A 21,790-nucleotide genomic window follows, 5' to 3' on the forward strand; every position below is an offset into this window, starting at 1 on the left:
GAAGTGTTATAAGCTCTCGCAAATGTTCACGTCGCAGTCGCTAATAATTAAATTGATAACATATAGATAGCAACGGATCTATCGACCTTCGTCATGACGAGGAAACGTAACCAAGCTGATCTTCCCTCTCTCTCCTCGCCGATGCTCTTCCACTGAGATTGCTAGCGTCATTCGGCGTGTCTTAATAAGGAAAACACGTCAGATGCTTTCGGAAAGAAGGAAAGAGAGAGGTGTGCGACGCTCCGAATTGATGTTGCAAGTGAATCTGTAATTCGCGATCGCCCGAGAGGTTTCGTTGAATTTTGAGCCGTCTGATGTGCGGACTTGTAAATAAAAAGATGAACGCGCAAGAGGTAGTGGAGGAGCTGACGCAGGTCTGCATTCAAATGCGCTTCCACTTAAACGATCTGACCGAACGAAGGGAAAAAGAAACGTTGGTCCTGAAGCACATCAAGCGGTTTGAAAATAGCGGAGCGCAGCCTCATGATTTTTCAAAAGGTATCGGACTTTTACATTTGTGTTTTCACTTTCTACTTTGCGAACAGCTAATGGAAATGAATATACAGGTGTCTGTTATTGGAAACAGGTTAGTAATTACAGTGGCACTGTAATTTTTTTTCATTAATGTATGTGTTATATAGGTTTGGAATGGTTCAATGTATCAGAAGGACTGTCTTTAGCTCAGCATCTAAAGGGAAAAATTGTTCTTTTTGACTTTTTCACATATTGCTGCATCAATTGCATGCATGTTTTAGCTGAGCTTGAAGAGGTTGAGAAAAAAGTTTCTGTAAAAGATGGTCTTGTAGTGGTAAGTAAATGTAATATTTTATGACAAACATTAATTTATGTAAAAGATAGACAAAATCTAATGATTAATGACTTTCTTATTTAGATTGGAATTCATAGTGCTAAGTTTACAAATGAGCGCAGTTCAAAGAATGTGCTATCTGCTGTGCAGAGGTATAATATCATGCATCCTGTGGTCAATGATGTAACATTAAAAATGTGGCATGATATGGGTATAACATGTTGGCCTAGTTTGATTATGTTAGGTATAAAACAATTTACAAACTCTTGTCTTTTTTCTAATAATTACATAATTGAAAAATTTATGGTTATGCTATTTGCAATAATTTTGCTATTATTATAGCTGTTTCTAAATTTATTGTAGGACCTAGCGGTCAACCACTGGCTGTTTTTGTGGGTGAAGATCACAAAGATGAAATACTGTTGTATACAAAAGTTGCAATAGCATATTTCAAATCTTTAAATCAAATATCAGATCATAGTCTTCCACTGAAGCCAGCACATCACCTTTTACCATCTTCTAAAGACGGTCTCTTGTTTCCTGGTAAAATAACAATTTTTCAATTGGAACAGGAAACGAAACTAGTCATATCTGATAGCGGTAACAATAGAATTGTAATTACAAACGAACATGGGAGAGTGGAGCATATCATAGGTGGATGTAACCAAGGCTTTAAAGATGGCAATTTCAAAAATGCTAGATTTAATTCACCTCAGGGAGTTTGTGTGCTAAATAATATAATTTACGTTGCGGATAATAACAATCATGCTATTAGAAAAGTAAGAGAAAAAAGAATGCAATTTTATATTATTATTTGTATAATCTGTGATAATTCGCTATATCTCGATTTTATTTCGATAATATTTTAGATAAACTTGACCGAAAAAAATGTGTCTACCATAGCTGGTACTGGTTCACAAGGTTGCGATCGAAAAGGTGGAGAACACGGCATTAGCCAAGCTTTATCATCTCCTTGGGACGTGGCGATTTATCATCATGAGTATAAAGGTACTGTGGTGCCTGTCTTGTTAATTGCCATAGCCGGCACCCATCAAATCTGGGCACTGTTTTTGGAAGATACTATTTGGTGGAAAGAAAAGTAAGAATTAATGCGACATTGTATTCGTATTTAATGTAACGATTAATCAGGATTAATGTTTCCGTTTTTTTTTTTTTTTTTTAGAAAGTATACAGCGAACACATGCGCTGCTATTGTTGGAAGTGGCCGAGAAGAAAATCGCAACAATAATTATGCTCATGCCGCGGGACTAGCACAACCCTCGGGCATTGTGGTCGTTCAGGAATGTAAAATTGCGTTTTTTGCGGATAGCGAAAGTAGTGCTATCAGACGGCTGCATTTAGATAGCGGTCAAGTATCGGCTATTTGCGGAGGAGATAAAAATCCAGCGGTTTGTCCAACATATACTTTTTAGTTATTTTCTCACTTTATTAGCTTTAGTCAGTTGTTTAAGATGTGAACAAGCATCAGCTTTTGTTTGAATAATAGCGAGAAATTCAAACAATTATATTTACGTTACCAGAATTTTTAAATTTAACTTGCATTACAGAATTTGCATGCATTTGGAGATGTAGACGGAAAAGGATATTCTGCCAAACTTCAACATCCATTGGGAGTAACCTGGAATCATTTGGATAAGCAAATATATGTGGCTGATACTTATAATCATAAAATTAAAAGTATAGATAACACAACGGGACATTGTAAGACATTGTTTGGCGACGGCAAACCTGATCGTGCATTTACCGTAAGTTTTTTAATGTATTTTTTTTAAAGAAATACAAAAAAATGTTTTTTTAAACTGTTGAAATAAATTTTTAGTTCAACGAACCGAGTGGCCTTGCTGTCAGTCCAGATGGCAATATCCTTTACGTAGCAGATACCAATAATCACGTTATTAAAATTGTTGATCTAAAAAATGAAAAGATTTCGACTGTAAGTATATTTTACGAAACATCGTATAACAACGTCAATATATTAACTTATCCTAATTGTATTTTTTAGATGGCTGTCATATCTAGACGCTATTCGAATAGAAATATCGACAACGTATTCGTTTTTGATACAGCAGTAAATACACACGACGGAGAACTAAATATTTTATTTAATATCGTATTTACGAATGATTTGAAATTAAATGCAGACGCACCACAAGAATGGCAAGTGTCTTTACCTACAAGCACGTGGACGGCGAAATCTTTGACGGATAAACTTTCGACTCCTATATCGGTGAAACTTCCCGAGGAAGAAACACGTAGCCAATTGCGCGTCACGTTAAACATAATGGCTTGCACAGCGGACACGTGTGTACCACTAAAGCTGTCTGTATTGTTTAACGTACAACGAAGAACAGATGCGCCGACAGTTGTGACCGAAAAGAAAGAACTCGTCATTGGTTAAGAAATGCGTTTTACGCTTTCAGTATATGTCGAAAAGTGTAAATGGGTAAATTTCGTAATATATGTTCAAAATATTAAATTTTAGAAATATGTTTACACCAAGTAATGGTATTATTATTATATATATTCTATAAATTTTATGTATTATATCAACTTTTTATAGATTTAATAATCTTTAATATCTGTCGAATACAGATTCTTTCTACAATTTTTTGATTGTTCTTTTAAGTAAAATTGTACTTTATTTTATATGTATATATAAGTATTTTTAACATTTAAATTAATTAATTATAAATTAAGAGAAAAAAAATGTATATTTATATCGAATTATATTATATAAATGTAACTGGTGTTTAAATCTTATACGGGTATACTTTTGCTGTCAATGCCTGTCATGTTGATCGGATCCCACGTTCCTTCGTACCTACTTCCGATGAGAAATCAGGTCTCCGGTAACATTTCTATTTCGTCTGCCTTTTTGTTATCATTTCCCATCGTCATGCCTGATGTGATTCGTCACGTCTCTTTATCTGTAGTTAAGATCGACTTCGATTCAATTTAATCTTTCAATCGGAGTTTCGTCGTAGCCACTTTCAAGTACGATCAAGCTCAATCAATTTATTGATTAATTTATTAAATAATATCTATTATTTTATTAAGTAATGTAAACGACACAAAATAATCATTTTTTAAATTATTTTAGAGATAAAAAAGATTAAGGGAAGAGCAGCGAATAACTGAAAGTGGTCTTTCGAAGTTCCGAGCTATCAATTCTGTTGATTGAATTAATCGCTGGTTATGTTAATTAGAGTTGATTCTAAGCGTTTGAAGAAACTCGATTTCTTTCATCGCGCTGCTCTATAGTACTCAATAATCGAGAGAATTAGATGAATGTATGGAACGAAAAACGAGCGCCTGAATGTCTCGGCCTCTCCTCCCCGAAGCGAGTCGAACCGGGACTCGGTTTATCCTTACAGGATGGCCTCGTTGCCTGGTATTCCGGATGATCTCGGCCGGTTCGCAGGGGACATGCACGGCGTGCAAACGGCGGGACGACATGCCGGGGGCACGCGTGTGTCGAATTCGCGAACGGGCCCAATACACCTGACCGCCCCGTTCTTTCTTTTCTTTTCTTTTTTCTTCCCTTTCCTTTTTGTATCCTGTGCGCGTAACTAAATCAGATTTCGGAGGCGACGCGAACACGGACACCCGCCGTACATATTCGTAACGCGACCGGGCACAAAGGAGGCGAGGAGAGGACCGTTATGTCTTTCGCGTATATTTCTACGAGAGGAAGACAGAAAAAGGGAAAGAGAGAGAGAAAGCCACGGTGTCTCTATACCGTGCCAAGCATATACTACTGTTATGTGTCGAAAAGTGGTACATTCCGGTATACACACATGAGGGAACATATTTCTCGAGTTTCAATGCCGGCGGAGATGCGTGTTTGCGCGGCTGTATCATCCTCCGTTCAGGATTCTAATTCTCTCGATTACTCGCAGCCGTCCGTGAAACGCGGCCAAAGATCGCTCGGCGATTAGCGAGGGACGAAATTAACCGCGAAGCTTCAGCCGGCGTCCTTGCGGCGTCGTTCCGCGTCGCGCGATCGTAGAACTACGATCGCACGTAGAAAATTTCTGGGCGTCTATCGACGTTTCTATTATGATTGCCGGCTGCCCGCCGGTACGGAGAAGACGCGACATCACGCCAGGCGGCTCAGGACGATGCTCCCTTCGGAGCAACGATTCTACGTAATCTGGAATGTCGTGTTGGCTCAGCCGAGCGTGACACCTCTGCCGGGGAGTCTCTCACGCACCTGAGAATTTCTCGTAGGTGAACCGCGCGTCGGCGAACTCGCGTTTCTTTTTCTTCGTCTTCTTCCTCCCTTTTTCTCCCCTTTGCTCGATCGTTATCGCGTTCGCGAAGGGAGACGCGTACCCCGCTGTCGGAATCGCGCGGGGAACCGAACGGCGAGGTCTCGGGGGTTGGGTGCGGGGGACTTCTCGTTGGAAAACGGAAGTAGATTTTCGGTGCGAACGCTTGCGAATTCGATTGTGGATCATCACGCGTGCCGGGAGCGACGTGAGATCAGCGGGGTCGGGGAAATAGGTCGGGTTTGCGGAGCCGCAAGTTACCGGCGCTCGTTCTCGCGTTCCCCTTTCTTACGACGCTCGTCCCCTCCGGGGGGGGAGCTCCCTCTCCTCCCCGTCAAATTTGTCGATAGGTAAACCGTTGGATAAACCTTAATCCGGCGCGGCCTGGCGCGGTACCGTTGTCTGGGTAAACAGTAGGTTACGGATGGACAGTCGTGCAAGTGGGACGGCTGTTTATTAACCCGCGCGTGTTCGACGTTCACAGAAAACTCGGAGCGGAGACCTAAGGCTCGCGAAGAGGCGAGAAAACGGGTTTCTCGCGAGTCTCCCCTCCCTCCCCCCCCGTTCGGCCCCCTCCGAACGCTGTGATCGCTAACGAACCTAAATCTATCGCCTTTCGCGATTTCGATTCCGACCCGATCTGACCTGGTGAACGAAGAGGTTACCCGACGAAAAGGAAATGCAATCTCTGCCTCCCGTCAACGAGTTCCCTCCGTTCTCCCTCTCCCACCGGAGGGAACGAGTAAACGCGAACCAGCGGGACATTTAAATTTAATCCGGCCCGAAATATATTCCGGCCAGCCGCGGCCGGGACGGCGATTGATTCGCTTATGAATGAGTCGCGGTAAGAATGAATCGCTCGGGCTCGATCGCGGGTCGCGCTCGATCGCATCCACGCGACTTGGCGTCCCGTCCCCGAGATTTTCTCCCCGTGGTCCAGCCGTTTTTCGCGATGCCCCTTGGTCATCCTCCCTTTCCCCCTTGCCGTGCAGTCGGTGCTCTTTCGCAATTTCATACGTCACGTACGCGACTCATTCGGTCGATGTACCGTTAATCGGCTCGAATCGCCAGCCTGACTTACGCGCTTACGCGTACTGTCATCCGGGAGGAATTACTCCGAGGGGGAACCGCGACCGGCGAAGGGAAAATCGGGCGCGATCAGGCTCTAACGCGGTTCTAATTGGCCATTGTGCCCTCGCAGGCGATTCCAAGCTCGGTGCGAAAGGAATGCATGCACGTAGTACGGTGCACGCGCGGTCACCCGTTTCCGCGTAATCCGCTCCCGACGGCGACGTCGTCCGCGAGAGGGGCGAGGGGGAGGGAGTCCCCCCGAGTCCTTTCTCCGTCTTACCCTCCGGGAGAGCGGTCGCCCCCTCCTCCTTGTCGCTCCTCTGCCTCTTGTTCCGCTGCGCTCGTACCAGCGAAGGATTCTACCTTGCAGTACGTGTTTATCCAGGGTACAAGACGGGCAGAAGAAGCGGAGCGGACGAGTGGCGTAGGAATAGGGCCGCCCGGTAGTCGTGTCAAGCGCGAACGCGAAGCGGATGCGCTGCGCGAGGGGGAGAAGCGCACGCGAGAAAGGGCCCTGCGGAAAAAAAAAAAGAAAAGGGAGGAGCCTCGCGGGGGAACGTGCTCCGCAATCATCGCCGAGGTCGCTACACCGGCGTGTCTGACAGCAAGGTCGACCGCAAAATCGTCTCAACTGCTAAACGTCCTTGATCCCTTAAACGAAGAAGGGAAGAAGGGTGGGAAGGGGAGACGAAGAGAGAAGGCAGACGCGAAGGAGGCAGCCAAAGGGGGAGAAAAGGGATAGACCGCGCGCGTTCTCGCGCAAAGGAATCGACCACCGAGGGACCGCCAGATACTCGCCAACGTCCAACAATTTTTTTTTTTAATTTATAATATATATATATTTTTTTTTCTATTTTTTTCTTTTTTTTTTTTTTTTTTTCCTTATTATCGAGCACCGCGAGTTCGATCGTCGCGTCGGTGGTGAACGAGTAAACTGATCGTCGGGTTATCAACCGTGGACCGTCTCTCCTCTCGACGGGATTAAATGACATTTCCAGGGAGTCTACCTTCGATCGCAAAGTGTGAGTGCAACCTGCCAACTTTTACGCGTTCCTTGATCTGTCGATGCTTGGAGGATAGGAAAGGGAGATTAGCGATTAGTCGAACCTTGTGCACGCGATTGTCTCACCGGGTGATCCACCCGGAGGAGATGACCGTTCGCCGATCGGACGCAGACGGTCATCCCCTAGATTTAGCGATACGTCGCGTCGAGGATAACTTCGGCGACGAAAAACCGGTTACCGATATGTAACAACAACCAGCAAGACATTGTAAGGTTCGGCGACCTATCTCTCTTTCCTCTCCTCGCGGTATCTTTTTCTTCTCACGCTGTCGTGTCGCGTTATTAGTCTAACTCGTCTGCGTGTACCTCGTAACAAATAATCGTTTCTTTCAGATTCACTATATTTTTTTTTTCCTCTCTTCTTGGCTCTTATCACAAGTCTGTTTTTTTTTCGTATACTTTATTTCTTAATCTTTCGTGGATTTTTTTTTAATATTAAACAAAGCTAAAAAAGTCTATCGGTACACAGGTATACAACTTTCTGCATGCCAATCTTATCTTCAAGCTCGAAATATCTTACTTTTTTTTTTTTTCCAGAGAATCGAGAATTATCATGTCTCAGCGATCGTGCTGGCTGCTGCCGGCATTAATCGTATCCTGGACGATCCTGCAGTTCGGCGCGGCTCTACCGGCTCATAACGAACGTCCGCACGTGCCTGTAAACGCGTTTGATGCTAGGTCAGTATCACGCGAGAGATATCAAATAACATATTCGTAAAGCATGCAAAATAGTACGGTATGCGTGGTGATTCGGAGCAAAGATTTCGCGCGCGTAACAATGCAACGTAATCAACGCGTATCCATTAACGTCGACGACTTAAGAGTATGAGATAATACGAACAGCGAATCGAGATACGCATCTCATCTCGCGTGAGAAAAGCGGTAGAGGAGAATGCGGAAGAGAAGAGAAAGATTGAAAGAACACAAAGCCGGCCTCTTGTTAGAGACACCGCGGCTTAGTTTTAAAGATGTTAGACGGTCCTCCGTTCTAACGAGCGGACTAATTAGGGAGGGAAATCGCGCGCCTGCATTGAACCGCGTTTTCTTATCGTTCCGATGTGTAGATTCCCCGCGGATACAAAGCTTTCGTAACTCTTTATCGGACCCCCAATTTCGAGACGATCTCGACGAGCCGTTCTCTACGTTGCGAAATAGAATGATTTATCTCGCGCGTCAGATCTTGATATTACGTGTCGTCGCCGCGCTCGATTTCGGCCGCGTTCTCGGATTGAGAATCCATCGCCGGGCTGACCTGAGCTACGATAACATTTTATACGGTGTCCTCGTGCGTTTTGCAGCGGGAGCACTTCAACAATTATACGCCAGGACCACGATGGACGCGCGCATCATCCTCCGAGCGGCAAAAACGAGACGCAGTCCAGCCACAAACTGGTCGCTTCCCCGGCCGGACTTTTGCGGCCCGACAAGTTTCAGTTTTATACTTACAACGAGAAGGGCGATATGATTACGCGGCAGATGACCGCTCAGGAAATTCAAGGTCTCATCGCGGCAGGTGGGACGGATCACATTGTCGATAGGCAGGAGCCTCAAAAAGCGGACGATGTCCTGACGGGCGGTAAAAAGGTCGGTTCGTCGCCACTTGTTCGGGTCATTTAACTTTTATCTCGCGACCGTAAATAGGTAGCGGAATAATAATTTATTTTAAATAAGATATACCTCGGTCATTACTGAAAATAAATAGAAACAGAAAAAAATTTTTACATAATTTGCAAATAAATTTAAATTAAATTTATCTAAAAATGTTAATTAAATAGTAGCTGTTGTAATAATTAATTCATTTCGAGACGGAATGTAATAAAATGTATCGGAGAGGTCATATTATTTTTGCAATTGCTCTAACATTGATAGCATAAACACATAAAGATATCAGATTACGTGTAAATATAAAAATAATGCGAATAAGAACATACAAAGTAGAAGCTAACGGAGCCGTCGCGCCTCTTCGTTTACAGATTTAATGCATTCCATTCGTCGCATTTTAGGTCATGGATGTGGTACAAAAGGTACAAAATGTGCTGAAGAGCGCACTCGATAAGCCACCAACCTTAACGGGTTCGATACCGAAGATTCCGGAACACGCCAACGTCGAATGGAGCAACATTCTTCCAGCGATTCTATCTGGCGAAGCGGAGGCGATCTCCTCGAACAACGAGCCCAGTCATTCGATCACGACTGAGAGGATCCAGGTTGAGTCGACCCCGAAATACTCAACGAGAAAACCGGCGACTCCAGATGTTCAGACGAACGCATACGCCGGCTTTACCAACAATTTGCAGGGGAAACCTCTGCACAGTCACCACTTGGCGGCGACCGAGAAGCCGATGATTCCGGTGCCAGTGATCACCCTGACGGAGCAAAAGCTGTCGACGCTACATTCCGCCATGACCGAGAGCCCGATCTTCCAGATAATTAGCGTAATTCCGGTCGAGAGTGTCGGGATTAAGAAGGATCAAATTGACCTGTTTGCAATCGGTACCAGCGTCACGAGCTCAGGGACCACCCATCAAATACCCCAAATACCTGACCAGACCGAGGAGAGCCAAACGGACCAGTACGTCGAGTTAGCTCTATCGGAAGTGCCTGAGGATTCGACGTCCCCGCAGCTAACGATTTTAAATATGTATCCTGTAAATATTACGAAACAAACTACCGCTACCAGCAGCAAGGTGGATCAAGAAACCGCGGCGACTTATTCGATGATCACGCCGGTGACGCATTCGTCTTCCACCAAAGAAACTGCAGAATTGATCAGCACGACCGACAGGCTCTCCCCGTCGGACGTGAGTTACATTCTCGTGCATAGCAAGAACAATACGAAGATACCTGATGAATACTCTTCGTTCGGCGTTACGAAAGGATCTCAAACGCACGATAAAATAATTCCACAGACCCTCGCCACGTCGCCAGTGCCGATATCTCATCCGCCTTCGAGACCAGAGTTGGTGTCTAAAGAAACCACGCCGCACTCGCCGTCCACGCTCGCCTCCGTTACGAGAATTAAGGTTCCGACTATCTCGACGTCGTCGCACGCGTTCATCTCGGATCATTATCTCGGGGAGGACTCCTCAACGGTCACGAAACAGTTGTCGAGCCCGGTAACGCCGTCGTACGGAGAGGCTTATCTCAATTCTCTGCCGACCGAAATTCAATCCCCGTCGTCGATGGAACCGTTACCTACGCAATTAGTCGAGTCTTTCTCGAGTGTAATAAATCAAGTTTCGGAAGTGAAACCGCCCGTCCTGCCCCTGACGTCCCCGTCGAACGAGAGGCCAAAGATACCGATAATGAATATTAATTACGATCAAAGGCGCAACGTGTCTCAGGCGACGCTCATAAACACCTCGACGTCTCAAGGCGCAAATAAAGAAATTGTTAAATCTGCCGTTAACACGCAACCCTACGGAACCGTTACCACTGAAATTTCATCACGAGACCCGACCATCGAGTTAGTCGACTATTCAATTCCCGTCACCCATCGGCCTTTTATCTCGATGGACGAAGGTTTGAGCATTTCCACCAATTCTCGAATTACAGCGACGACGTCGGCAACTTCGACCAGAATCGGATCGACGAATAATAAAGTAGCAACTAATAGTTTCGCCACGACGCCGGCTGGGCTCAAATCGACAAGTGCATCGATTTCAGGATTAACCTCAGGATCAACCTCAGCATTAACCTCAGGATCAATCTCAGGTTCAACCTTAGGGTCAACATTGTCCTCGCTGGGGCAACTTCCATTCGAGACGCACGCCACAGTTGCAGTTTTTCCGACGGGTCAAACTGAAAGTACCGCAATTTTTGAGAGTATCGCGTCGTCCGAAAAGATCTCCACTTCTACAGCGAGTGATACCAAAACGCAATCGACCGTTGTGTCGACCGACACGAATCTATCTTCGAATAAACCTACGACTAATGAATATTTTGACAATACTCTCGCAAGCTTTAATTGGAGCGATCCGGTATCGGTGATTGATCAAGTATTGAGCACTGCACCGCTACCGTCTATTATTCCTGCGATCGAGCCAATCGGTTTACCTAGGAATGCATCGAATCTCGCAGCCAGCAAATTGGCGAGCAGCCTCATCGCCGGATTCGTAACGAGCACATCGACCGAGAAAATTAACGGTGATTCAGTCAAAAATACATCAGCCGAATATGTAAAACTCGCCCAACAGTCCACCGAAAATATTACTCAGAAGGAAAGAAATGTTACGCAATCGACGCAGGAGACATTAACGGACCCGACTCGAAACGGTACATTAATTTACCGTGCACCGGTGGAGACGAAAGAGTCGAATGATACTTTAGAACCGACTAAATTGCCGAGTGCTAACGAGAGAACCGATTCCACGAAGGCACCTGCGTCGTCCCCGGCAAATAAATTTACAAACGACGAAACAGAAGATAGCACTGGGCAGAGTGCAACGACCGTAGGAATTATTACTGTGAAACCTGAGCAAAGTTCGACGACGACGAACGATCTTAGTACTCGATTGCCAGGTGCGAATAAAACGGCGCTCGATGCAAGCCAGAAGAAAGCGGAAATTAAGGAAAAAATAAAGACGACAGAGGCGCCTATTGTGAGAACAGACTTGAGTCCAGAATTATCTCCGCTATCCGTGAAAATCGTGAATGACACCAGAAACTCGGGATTCTCGGAGAACAGCACGAAGATAGAGGCACCAAGCGAAAAGAATGGCTCGTTCGCGAATACGTCGCCAACAAAAGAGACTCTAACGACTCAATCTACTAAGAATTCTTCTCCTAATTTCTACAGCTCACCTGTATACAGCAACTTTACAACGAACGTCGTACTAAACGCTACGTCTGGTAGCGTTATCGCGTTGAGCAAAAATTCTACCGATTTTGCGCCCTCACAAAATCGCGTCACCAGCACAGTTAGCTATAAAGACAAAGACAGCACGCAGAATAAAAAGATTGAAAATAGCACTGTCACTTCACCCGTATCGATTCAAGAATATACCGAGAGCTCGATCAAAGGCGTAACGCAAGAATCATTTACGACGGATAACGGAGGTGGGAACAAAGGGAACACTTTTCGGCCTTATAACTCTGCTAATAACTCGTCGAATTATAACGATAGAAATGTGACGGAAAGTATATCGACGACGAATGCACCGGCGATTAAGAGCGACGGTCAGTTGAATAACACGGAGAGCAAGACCGCGTCTTCGAAACATTCCGAGAGTTCGTTGAAACCGAATGTGACACGCTCGCAAGTATCGACGACGCCGTCGAGCGTTCCGGTTCGCCAGACCTTGAGGCCTACGACCGGTCATAAACCGCTGGAAAAGGCCGACGCTACGAAGACCGATGCGGACGTAGGTACGGAAGACAAATGGACTCTTATATCGCAGCAGGCTCCGCCGCCTATGTCGAAGTTTCCAAAACCGCCGAAACCACCGAAGCCACTGAGAAAACCAGTCAATCATCCTTCACCATCGTCGTCGTCGCCGTCTAACTTGAACGATAACACTCACATTCGTTCTCCAGGCATGGAAGCTGCAGCGCATCAAGATCAGCAACCGTCCTCGACACAGTCTCTTCTTCCATTAGAGGCGTCTCAAAGCGCAATTGGCTTAGACATCACTATAAGACACACGAGCGCTGATATCGTGAACTTTGCGAAACTTTGCAATGAACTGGCTTTCAATTTCTGGGTAGCTACTAATAAAGGTTTGAGCACCGCGAGGTCGCTAGCGCTGTCGCCGTTCGGCATGACCAGTTTGCTGGCGATGATCTTCTTAGGCGCTCGCGGCCCGACGTCCGATCAAATGAACGAGGTATTAGGTCTGGACGACGTAGCAACTTTCAATCCGCACCTGGTGTTCCAGAATATAACTGACACGGTAGGTCTTGCTCGCGGCCAGGGTATCGCGAACGCCGCCTTCGTCCGCGAGCTGTTCGCCGATAAGATGAAGGTTAGGAAGCTAATGCCTTTCTACAAAGAGCAGGCCCAACAGTTTTACGAGGGCCTCGTGACCGAGGTAAACTTTGCTACCATCAGCGATCTCGTGCGTAGGAGAACGAATCTGTTGGTCAGAAAGCAGACTGGAGGTAGAATTAAAGATTTCGTTAAGACGAACACGGTACCGCTGAGATCACCTTTGGCAGCCCTTTCGGCTAACGTGTTCCAGACCGACTGCAACAGTAGCCTGACCAGCTCCATCGGCAGAGACGGCGAGCTGTATTTCGCCGTCTCGCCGGCCGTCAGGCAAAGGAAACTCGTGCCGGTTCCGGCCACGACTTGGCGATCGGGTGTCTTGGCCGGCTACGAGCCCAGCATCGACGCTACGACGGTCGCTATCGGAGGCAGCGATAAATTGGTCTCGACGATCTTCGTTCTTCCAGGTCAGCAAGGTCACACAGCACCCGGCGATAATCTGGACCGTCTCGAGCAGCGTCTTGTCAGAAGCGCGTTCCGCGACGGAGCCTGGAATAAGCTTCTTAAGGTGTTAATACCGAGGTACGGCCTTGAACTGCAGGTGCCTAAATTCAGTCACAGATCCGTCGTCAATGCGACCGCTGCCTTGAAGAGAATGGGCCTTGATGAACTCTTCTCGGGCAACGCTGACTTTAAGGGCATCAACGGCGTGGGTCACCGTCTGCACCTGGCCGACGTATTACAGGTAGATTAATTCATTCGCGATACATTCGATATTTATATCTTATCTACCTGTGATATTGAATTTTCTTTACAGATGAACTTATTCAGCACGTGCGGCGACGAAAATATCCTTAACGGCCGGCATCACATAGAAACGTATCCCGCGAGTCCATTAAGAAGAAACGTTGAACGACGAATGGATGATGACATTTTTGACGACGTCACTGAAAAAGATATACTGAGATACCGGGTATCGCAAGAGAACGAAGATTCTTACGCGGACCAGTCATCGCGTACGGATCTGTTCGGATTTTACAGAGAGGAACGACAGCTTTCCGGATCGTCGGAAAGACCAAGATTGAAGCTCGACAGGCCCTTCTTGTATTTCGTCCGGCACAATCCTTCAGGAATAATTCTACATATGGGACGTTTTAATCCGCGATTGCTGCCTTAAAGGCTTGTCATCTGTCGAATTTCATTAATTCGACTCTGTTCCTTCTATTCGACGTGCACGAATTTTTTTGTACAATCGAGGAAAACCAATTCTCGACACGATTGCTCAAACGACTTGTTCTTTATAGTCTAATGTAGATTCAACGTGACGGAATTTCGCGGCTTGTTCTCTTATTTTATTTTATTTTTTTTTATTTTTTTATATTTTTAATAATGAAGAAGGACGTGTATTTGGCATGCTCAACAGAAATTTATGAACAATTTTACTTATTGTTAGACTTATTAGTTTCTTCAACGTTTTCACCTAGAGATAAGAAAATAGCACGATATCTCGCGATGTCGTTCGTAGCGCGTTAATATACGTCACGAGCGAACGTGCGGCATTGACATGAATCTTATCACCTTATGGTATATTTAGGGAGTGGTTAAACGCATTAAAAAATAACAGACTGAAAAAAAAAAGATCTTAATCGCGGTCCAAATAATCATTATTATACCTTTTATTTTTATACGCGAGCAAAAATATGATAATGAAAATTAAACGCGAACTGTCAAACGTCATTACTCTATTTGGACCCTGATTGACATTGTACGCATTTCTTTTAATACGATTAACAAGTGTGATACGTAATTGAGCTGAATTCTTTTTGTACATTTCGTAGAATTAATCCGTTAGGACTAAACGCGTTTAATCCAAATGCACGTGCATTGTATGCGGAAAAGTATCTCGATGTATCTTCTCGGCAATGACTCGATATCAAATGGATGGCGCGTTGAATAAAAGCAACATCTCTCGTTCGTCGTTCTGTCGTTTTTAAAGGCAAATTTCACGCCGGCTCTCTGGGCATTAACCGTACTTGTGAGCACAAGATAAGAGCGTTACGCCGATATCGCGCGACCTACCATTAAATAGTATGCAAACCTCTTTCTCAATTCCGGAACAGCAATTCGGCGTTGTAAAGTACATCGCAATGTAGAATATATATGACAAGTGACGAAAATTACATTGTACCTGCTGTTGTAAATTCAAATCGATCATTGACGAGACGTTGGCGTAGATTTGCACGATTACGTCTTTACATCGTATACCATGACGTAATTATAAAGCAAATTGTGATAGCAACGATGTTAAAATAACTTATATCGATTAATATTATTTAATATCGTCGTTAATGCAATTTGCTCTCCAGCAAAATTAAAAACTGCACTTTTCACTCGACGTAACACCTTAATTTTTTTTTTATGCATGCATACGTTAGTGATTTTTTAATGCACTCTATCGTACTCTTCTTTATATTTCAGTCCATTTACGCATATCATTGTCGTTATCTGTGCCAAAATGGTGTGCGTCATGGGTGATAACTGCACCGGCAATGAAGCGGTAGTCTTCGTTCTCTTATCGCGTAGTTGTCGTAAAGTCGTCATAAAGGTGGAAGCTTATTGTTTTTCAGTTCTCAACGTTGCGATTCAACCGACAAAACCGCGACCCAAATTGCTTGAATAATTTTATTTCGCGTTCTTTAACACGATGTTCCAGGTGATCGTCCAATCGCGTCGAAAGTGCTAATTGCAAGTTTTTAAGCCTATTGATCGACGTGCAAGGTAAAGAATGGCTTTTGTGTTACTGTCTCACGTTATTATTTTTTTTTTTTTCTTTCAAGAGCGTTATATTTTTCACAATCGTTTTCTAGTACTTCTTATCGCTCACAATCAATTGAGACGCCGATTTCCGCGTCAACTGTGCAATCTTCAGTAATTTGATGCAATCGAGGACCACTCGGGACTCTCATCGGGCGCTTCCACTTTGTTCTGGCGAGGAGAAATCGTACATCGCTTTAAACGGACATCTGGAATTCAAAATAAACGATGGGTTGACACAAGTTTCAGATAGCTCGGTTTGCGTTCTCCAACGCGTTACGCAACGTCACCGCGATGTAGAGCAACGTGAATAATTCTAATGACGCTTCCCGCATCGGATAGGCACAGCGCACGAAAATCCGATCGCACCTCTTACTACCGATGTTACCGTACCGACATATGTATCAGCTCGAAGATCGTTTATCATTGCAAATAAGTAGAATACACTTGTGATAAGCCGGTAGATTAATAACGACTGCGAAGAGGAAATTTTACGAGACCGCGTCTCGCACCCAAAGATGTTTTTCCTGATCCTGATGGTATGTATACCGCCCTGCTGACCGTTCATATTTTCCCGGCGATTGTCAGTAACCCATAATTCAGCACAATAACTTCGTGCCTCTAATCAACGGCGATTATCAGCGCCCGTTATCGTCCCGAGATCGATCGCTATCGATATCTTGAGCTCTTTTAAATCGCGTATATTGTTGTTCGTCGCTGCAAAAAGTCGAAGATTGGCTTAATGCCGAGAAAACGAAATTAAACAAATACATACAAGAACGCGTTTTCGTCCTGGTGGATTCCACGTGGGAGGCGCGCTGTCCTATAATGCGACTTGTTCAGGATGCGGATTGCTCCGGCCGCATGCTGGCCACCATCCTGGTCGCGTGGGTGACGACGGCGATGATAGCCTCGATACTGCTGCAATGGGAACATATGTGGATCGTTCTGGTAATACTGACGCTGCTGTTCTTCCTGGTTTGTGGATACACCGTCTACACGGTGAAGAGAACTCACGCGAGGATCCTGCTCGAGCAACAAAGAGCGGCGATTCGGACGATCTCGGGCATCGCCAACTCTCGGAGACAGGTAAGTTTTTTTTTTTCCGGTTTCTTATTTCTGAACGGCATCATCTATGTTCGCTCTTTGCAGGAACCGTTGGCGTTTGCGGTGCGCTCGCCTCCGGATCTGCCGCCGTCTTACGCGTCCGTGGTGACGGTCCCGGGATCATCGGCGCCCGTCCGAGCTTCAGAGACCGGCGGTTCGTCCGGCGATAACAAATTCGAGGATCCTCCACCGTATTCCATCGTGATCTCATCGATAAGAGAGCAAGAGCAAAACGCGGGAATCTCGAGCGAGCGGTGCGTGCCGCCTGCAGTATCTGCGAAAAGAAACGACATCGTCATTACCGTATCTCCCGATCTTGCTTCTGCGTCGCACACGTAATAGTTCAATGAAATTAATTTAATAGAAAATACAAGTGAAACTGATATCGGAAAGAAAATGCGATTGGATGTCTAACACACGATCGAACGTACACTTAATTGTATTTTTATAACAATCACCGGAAGTAAAGGACGAAGACTGATTGTGAGATCAACAGGATTTACAAAAATTCCGGTAAAGATTTTTTCAAGCATGAAACCACGATATTTTTTTTTTTCTTTTTTCTTTGCGTTGTCTTTGCGTTGTAATTATGTATATTAATTTATGTATATTAAATTTGTCATAAAATCTCAACGCTCGTACATTTTCGATTTATTATTAATCTCAATTAATAATCCTTATTACATCGTCGAATAAATTTCTAACCTACAAAAATGAGCCGACTTAGAAAACTCCATCGCTCTCCCTTTCATTTTTAAATATTATCTTAAACTTCGTACCATTCATTCTTAATTTTTTTTTCACATTACTAATAATAAACTAAATTAAATAATTAAATATTTAATTAAATAATTAAATAAATTTTTATTTGTAGTCAACTATGGTTTCTTCTAGTTGACTACAAATACAACTTTCTTGTTGTATATGCAAGCTCGTTGCTGTCGTCAGTAAGTTTAACGATTAACTGACACCAACTGTGATATTATCGGAGTCGTACCTGCGAAAGATAAAAGGGTTTACCTCTATGAGTGGTGCGACAAGAAGTTGAGCGTTTACGCGGCACGTCGTATGACTAATCTCAGAGAGGGCCGCAATGCACGAGCGGCACGAGGCAGAGAGCTCAACTTGGAATCGCGGCTTCCACGCGTACAGATATAGAGGCTCGTCCGTGTGAAGCCAGCGTTTCGGCTGCCGTCGGATAGAAAAAAAGGCCAGAACTATACACTGTCTGTCCTACTCTTTCGCGGCGTCGCCGGTAGTTCTAGAGTTCTGCCGGTGACTGTAACATAAAATGAAATATATTAATGTACACATGTTAGCATTTAAATTAATGTAAAAATATGTAAAGATAAATTAATGTAAAGATATAATGTAAAGGTAAAGCTTTATTTTTATAAAGATTTTATAATAAAGAATTAATTCTCACCAAAAAGTTGCTCCGCCGATGCATGATCACTTTCCTGGGCCTCCTCCTTCTCCTCTCAGGATGTCTGCGGAATGTCGGGTCGGTCCTTTCTTCAATGCTGGAGTATTATCTGAAACAGAAAAATTACAATTAATATTCTGTTCTGTTAGATGTCTTATTGAGCTATCTTATTTCTTGAATCAAAATTAAAAATTTAACGAGAAAGGCGGTAACGCGTTCTGAAGCGCGGTAGAAATAAAACGCGGGATAATGAATATCCGCGGGATAATGAAATTATGATTAATATTCTGTTTTATTCGATGATTATTGAGCTATCGATTTCTCAAGTCAAATTCGAAAATTTAACGAAAAAGGTGGTTGCGTGTTTTGAATAACGGTAAAGATAAAAAGCGGGATAGTGAATACCCCCCGGTGGGGGTAACACAAGGGGGTAAAGAATATCCCGCGCGATAGTAGGGAAAACATTGAAGGGGTTGGGGGAAGTTTTCGCGGTCATTCTACCGACGACTTTTGACCGCGCAACAAGGTGACGTGGACCTCGCTTGAAGTGACAGTTAGATTCTTGTGTCGGGATTCAAGGTTAATAGGAAGTGTCGTGGACTATCCCGCGAGTGTCTACCGCGGTAGGAATATTTTATATCGCGGCGCGTTTTATACCGGTGCTTCGTGCAAGTTTTGTGTCGTTCGTTACACCGACCGAAGTATTAAAGTGACAGTTAGACCGCGCTTACGTCTCAGGGTCGTGTTTAAAGATTTAACGGAAGTGTCGTGAATATCCCGCGAGTGATCTAGTGCGCGGAGAACGTTATTTTATTATAAAACAAGGATGCTTTTTCGTGATCGAAATATTGTTTCGCGCTTTCGGGATATAATAATTCGCGTTTCAATTTATTTTTTAATTAATCGTCGTACAGCCAGATTACGCGTTATCTCTCGCGGAGTGTCGATTTTCTGTCTGGTAAGACGTGCTAATAGTACAGTGACCGGTAATGATGACTTGACTCACTGTGGCGAAGGCGGCTAACGCGCGTGAGCTAGGGTGGAGTGCGTTAGGCCTTACCGCGGATCGTGTGCGTGAACCTTGGAGTACCGAGAGAAGCGAGAGAACGAGGGAAAAGTTGAAGGAAGGCATCTTTATGTTCTGTTCTGTTCACGACCGTGCGTGTGAGAGAGAACGCATGAGTGATCGCTAAGAAATCATTATAGGCGCCTCTAATGATTTCTTAGCGATCACTTGTGCGTTCTCTCTCACATGTACGGTCGCGAACAGAACAGAGCATGAAGATGCCTTCCTTCAACTTTTCCCTCGTTTTCTCGTTTCTTTCGGTACTTCAGGACTCACGTACGCGATCCGCGGTAAGGCCTGACGCACTTCACCCTAGCTTACGCGCGTTAGTCGCCGTTGCCGCATTGAATCATGCTATTATTGCCGGTCACTACTATTACATGCAATTCGGAAAACGGTATCTTCTGCTTGAGAGATTCGCGTTACGCCGGATTGTGCGATGCGTATTTTAGTAGTTTTAAATTTCTATTTAAACAATTTTTTCTTGTTTTATAATAATTTAAACTATGAGTCATAGTGTAATAAAGTGCGCGGTGAATATGAGTGATAGTGTAATAAAGTGCGCGGTGAATATGAGTGATAGTGTAATAAAGTGCGCGGTGAATATGAGTCATAGTGTTATGAAGTGCGCGGTGAATATTATGTGAGTGAGTGTGAGTGTGAGTGTACAGTGTCGCGTTTTCGTTTATAATACGGGGTGCCGTGTTTAAGTTATTACAAAACAAGGTCGCTTTTCTCGTAATCGGAATATTGTTTCGCGCTTTCGGGATATAGTAATTCGCGTTTTTAATTTATTTTTTAATGGATCGTCGTACAGCCCGGAGTATTCGTCGGTCCCTCGCGGAGTGTCGTTTTCTGTTTCGTTAGCCGTGACTGATAGTGCGTGCGCTACTGCACGCAATTCGGGAAATTGGCATCTGCTGCTTGAGAGATTCGCGTTACGTCGGATTGTGCGACGCGTATTTTAGTAGTTTTAAAGTCCTATTCGAACAATTTTTTCTTGTTTTATAATAATTTAGACTAGGTATGAGTGATAGTGTAATAAAGTGCGGGGTGAATATGAGTCATAGTGTTATGAAGTGTTATGAAGTGCGCGGTGAATATTATGTGAGTTAATGTGAGTGAGTGTGAGTGTACAGTTTCGCGTTTTTGTTTATAATACGGGGTGCCGTGTTTTAATAATAATTTAAACTGTGAGTGATAATGTAAATTAACGAGTGATAATTTAAATTATGAGTGATAGCGTTAGGGGTTAATGACAGTATTTCGCGAGAGTTTCCAGTGCGCGAAAAGATGACTCGACGACGACGACCTCCCATCTGAGAGGAGGAGCAGGCCCGGGGGGTATCCTGCATCGGCGGAGCAACTTTAAGGTACGCATTAATTTTTAAATTAAAATCTTTATTAAAAAGAAATCTTTACTTTTTTTATATAAATCTTATTAACTAACTAACATGTCTGAATTAATATTTTTCTATTTATGTTACAGTCACCGGCAACAACTCCGCTGAAACTCATGCAGATTCGTGAGTCGCATGCTTTTTTTTTTTTTTTTTTACAAATTCCTTTAACTGTCTTTATTTTAATTGTTATATTATATATGTTTTATGTATACTTATATATTTTTATGTACATATGCTTTAATATATATTTTACTTTCAGAGAAATAATACTTTTTTTTTTTTACAAATTTCTTATTTAAATGTCTTTATTTTAATTGTTATATTATATATGTTTTATGTATACTTATATATTTTTATGTACATATGCTTTAATATATATTTTACTTTCAGAGAAATAATACTTTTTTTTTACAAATTTCTTATTTAAATGTCTTTATTTTAATTGTTATATTATATATGTTTTATGTATACTTATATATTTTTATGTACATATGCTTTAATATATATTTTACTTTCAGAGAAATAATACTTTTTTTTTACAAATTTCTTATTTAAATGTCTTTATTTTAATTGTTATATTATATATGTTTTATATATACTTATATATTTTTATATACATATGCTTTAATATATATTTTACTTTCAGAGAAATAATGCTTTTTTTATAAATTCTTTATTTAATTGTCTTTATTTCTTTTTATTTTAATTGTTATATTACATATGTTTTATGTATACTTATATATTTTTATATGCATATGCTTTAATATATATTATTTTCAGAGAAATAATGCTTTTTTTACAAATTTTTTATTTA

General features: G+C 43.3%; 3 protein-coding genes and 1 long non-coding RNA gene across 4 annotated transcripts; 3 read left to right on the forward strand and 1 right to left on the reverse strand.

The window, feature by feature from the left end:
* The first annotated feature begins 184 nt into the window (after positions 1-184).
* LOC139103427 (NHL repeat-containing protein 2) lies at positions 185-4,131 on the forward strand. Its single transcript, XM_070658079.1, has 9 exons — positions 185-498; positions 642-808; positions 893-1,052; positions 1,172-1,587; positions 1,678-1,907; positions 1,992-2,217; positions 2,377-2,574; positions 2,649-2,762; positions 2,832-4,131. The coding sequence occupies exons 1-9, from the start codon at positions 315-317 to the stop codon at positions 3,225-3,227; spliced, it is 2,091 nt and encodes a 696-aa protein (XP_070514180.1). The 5' UTR covers positions 185-314; the 3' UTR covers positions 3,228-4,131.
* Positions 4,132-7,754: 3,623 nt separating this feature from the next.
* LOC139109045 (uncharacterized) lies at positions 7,755-9,431 on the reverse strand. The gene is made up of 3 exons (XR_011546781.1): positions 9,300-9,431; positions 8,681-8,922; positions 7,755-7,890 (listed from the first exon to the last, which is right to left on the reverse strand). It is a non-coding gene; the product is annotated as an uncharacterized lncRNA (long non-coding RNA).
* On the forward strand, positions 7,788-16,176 carry LOC139108986 (uncharacterized). Its single transcript, XM_070667761.1, has 5 exons — positions 7,788-7,912; positions 8,533-8,818; positions 9,238-13,905; positions 13,978-15,938; positions 16,028-16,176. Exons 1-4 carry the CDS (start codon positions 7,788-7,790, stop codon positions 14,335-14,337), a joined length of 5,439 nt encoding a protein of 1,812 aa, XP_070523862.1. The 3' UTR covers positions 14,338-15,938; positions 16,028-16,176.
* Positions 16,177-16,659: 483 nt separating this feature from the next.
* On the forward strand, positions 16,660-17,785 carry LOC139108914 (uncharacterized). Its single transcript, XM_070667635.1, has 2 exons — positions 16,660-17,063; positions 17,127-17,785. The coding sequence occupies exons 1-2, from the start codon at positions 16,803-16,805 to the stop codon at positions 17,418-17,420; spliced, it is 555 nt and encodes a 184-aa protein (XP_070523736.1). The 5' UTR covers positions 16,660-16,802; the 3' UTR covers positions 17,421-17,785.
* The last annotated feature ends 4,005 nt before the right edge of the window (positions 17,786-21,790 follow it).

Source organism: Cardiocondyla obscurior, linkage group LG01 (assembly GCF_019399895.1).
Source record: "Cardiocondyla obscurior isolate alpha-2009 linkage group LG01, Cobs3.1, whole genome shotgun sequence".
Taxonomy (NCBI): domain Eukaryota; kingdom Metazoa; phylum Arthropoda; class Insecta; order Hymenoptera; family Formicidae; genus Cardiocondyla; species Cardiocondyla obscurior.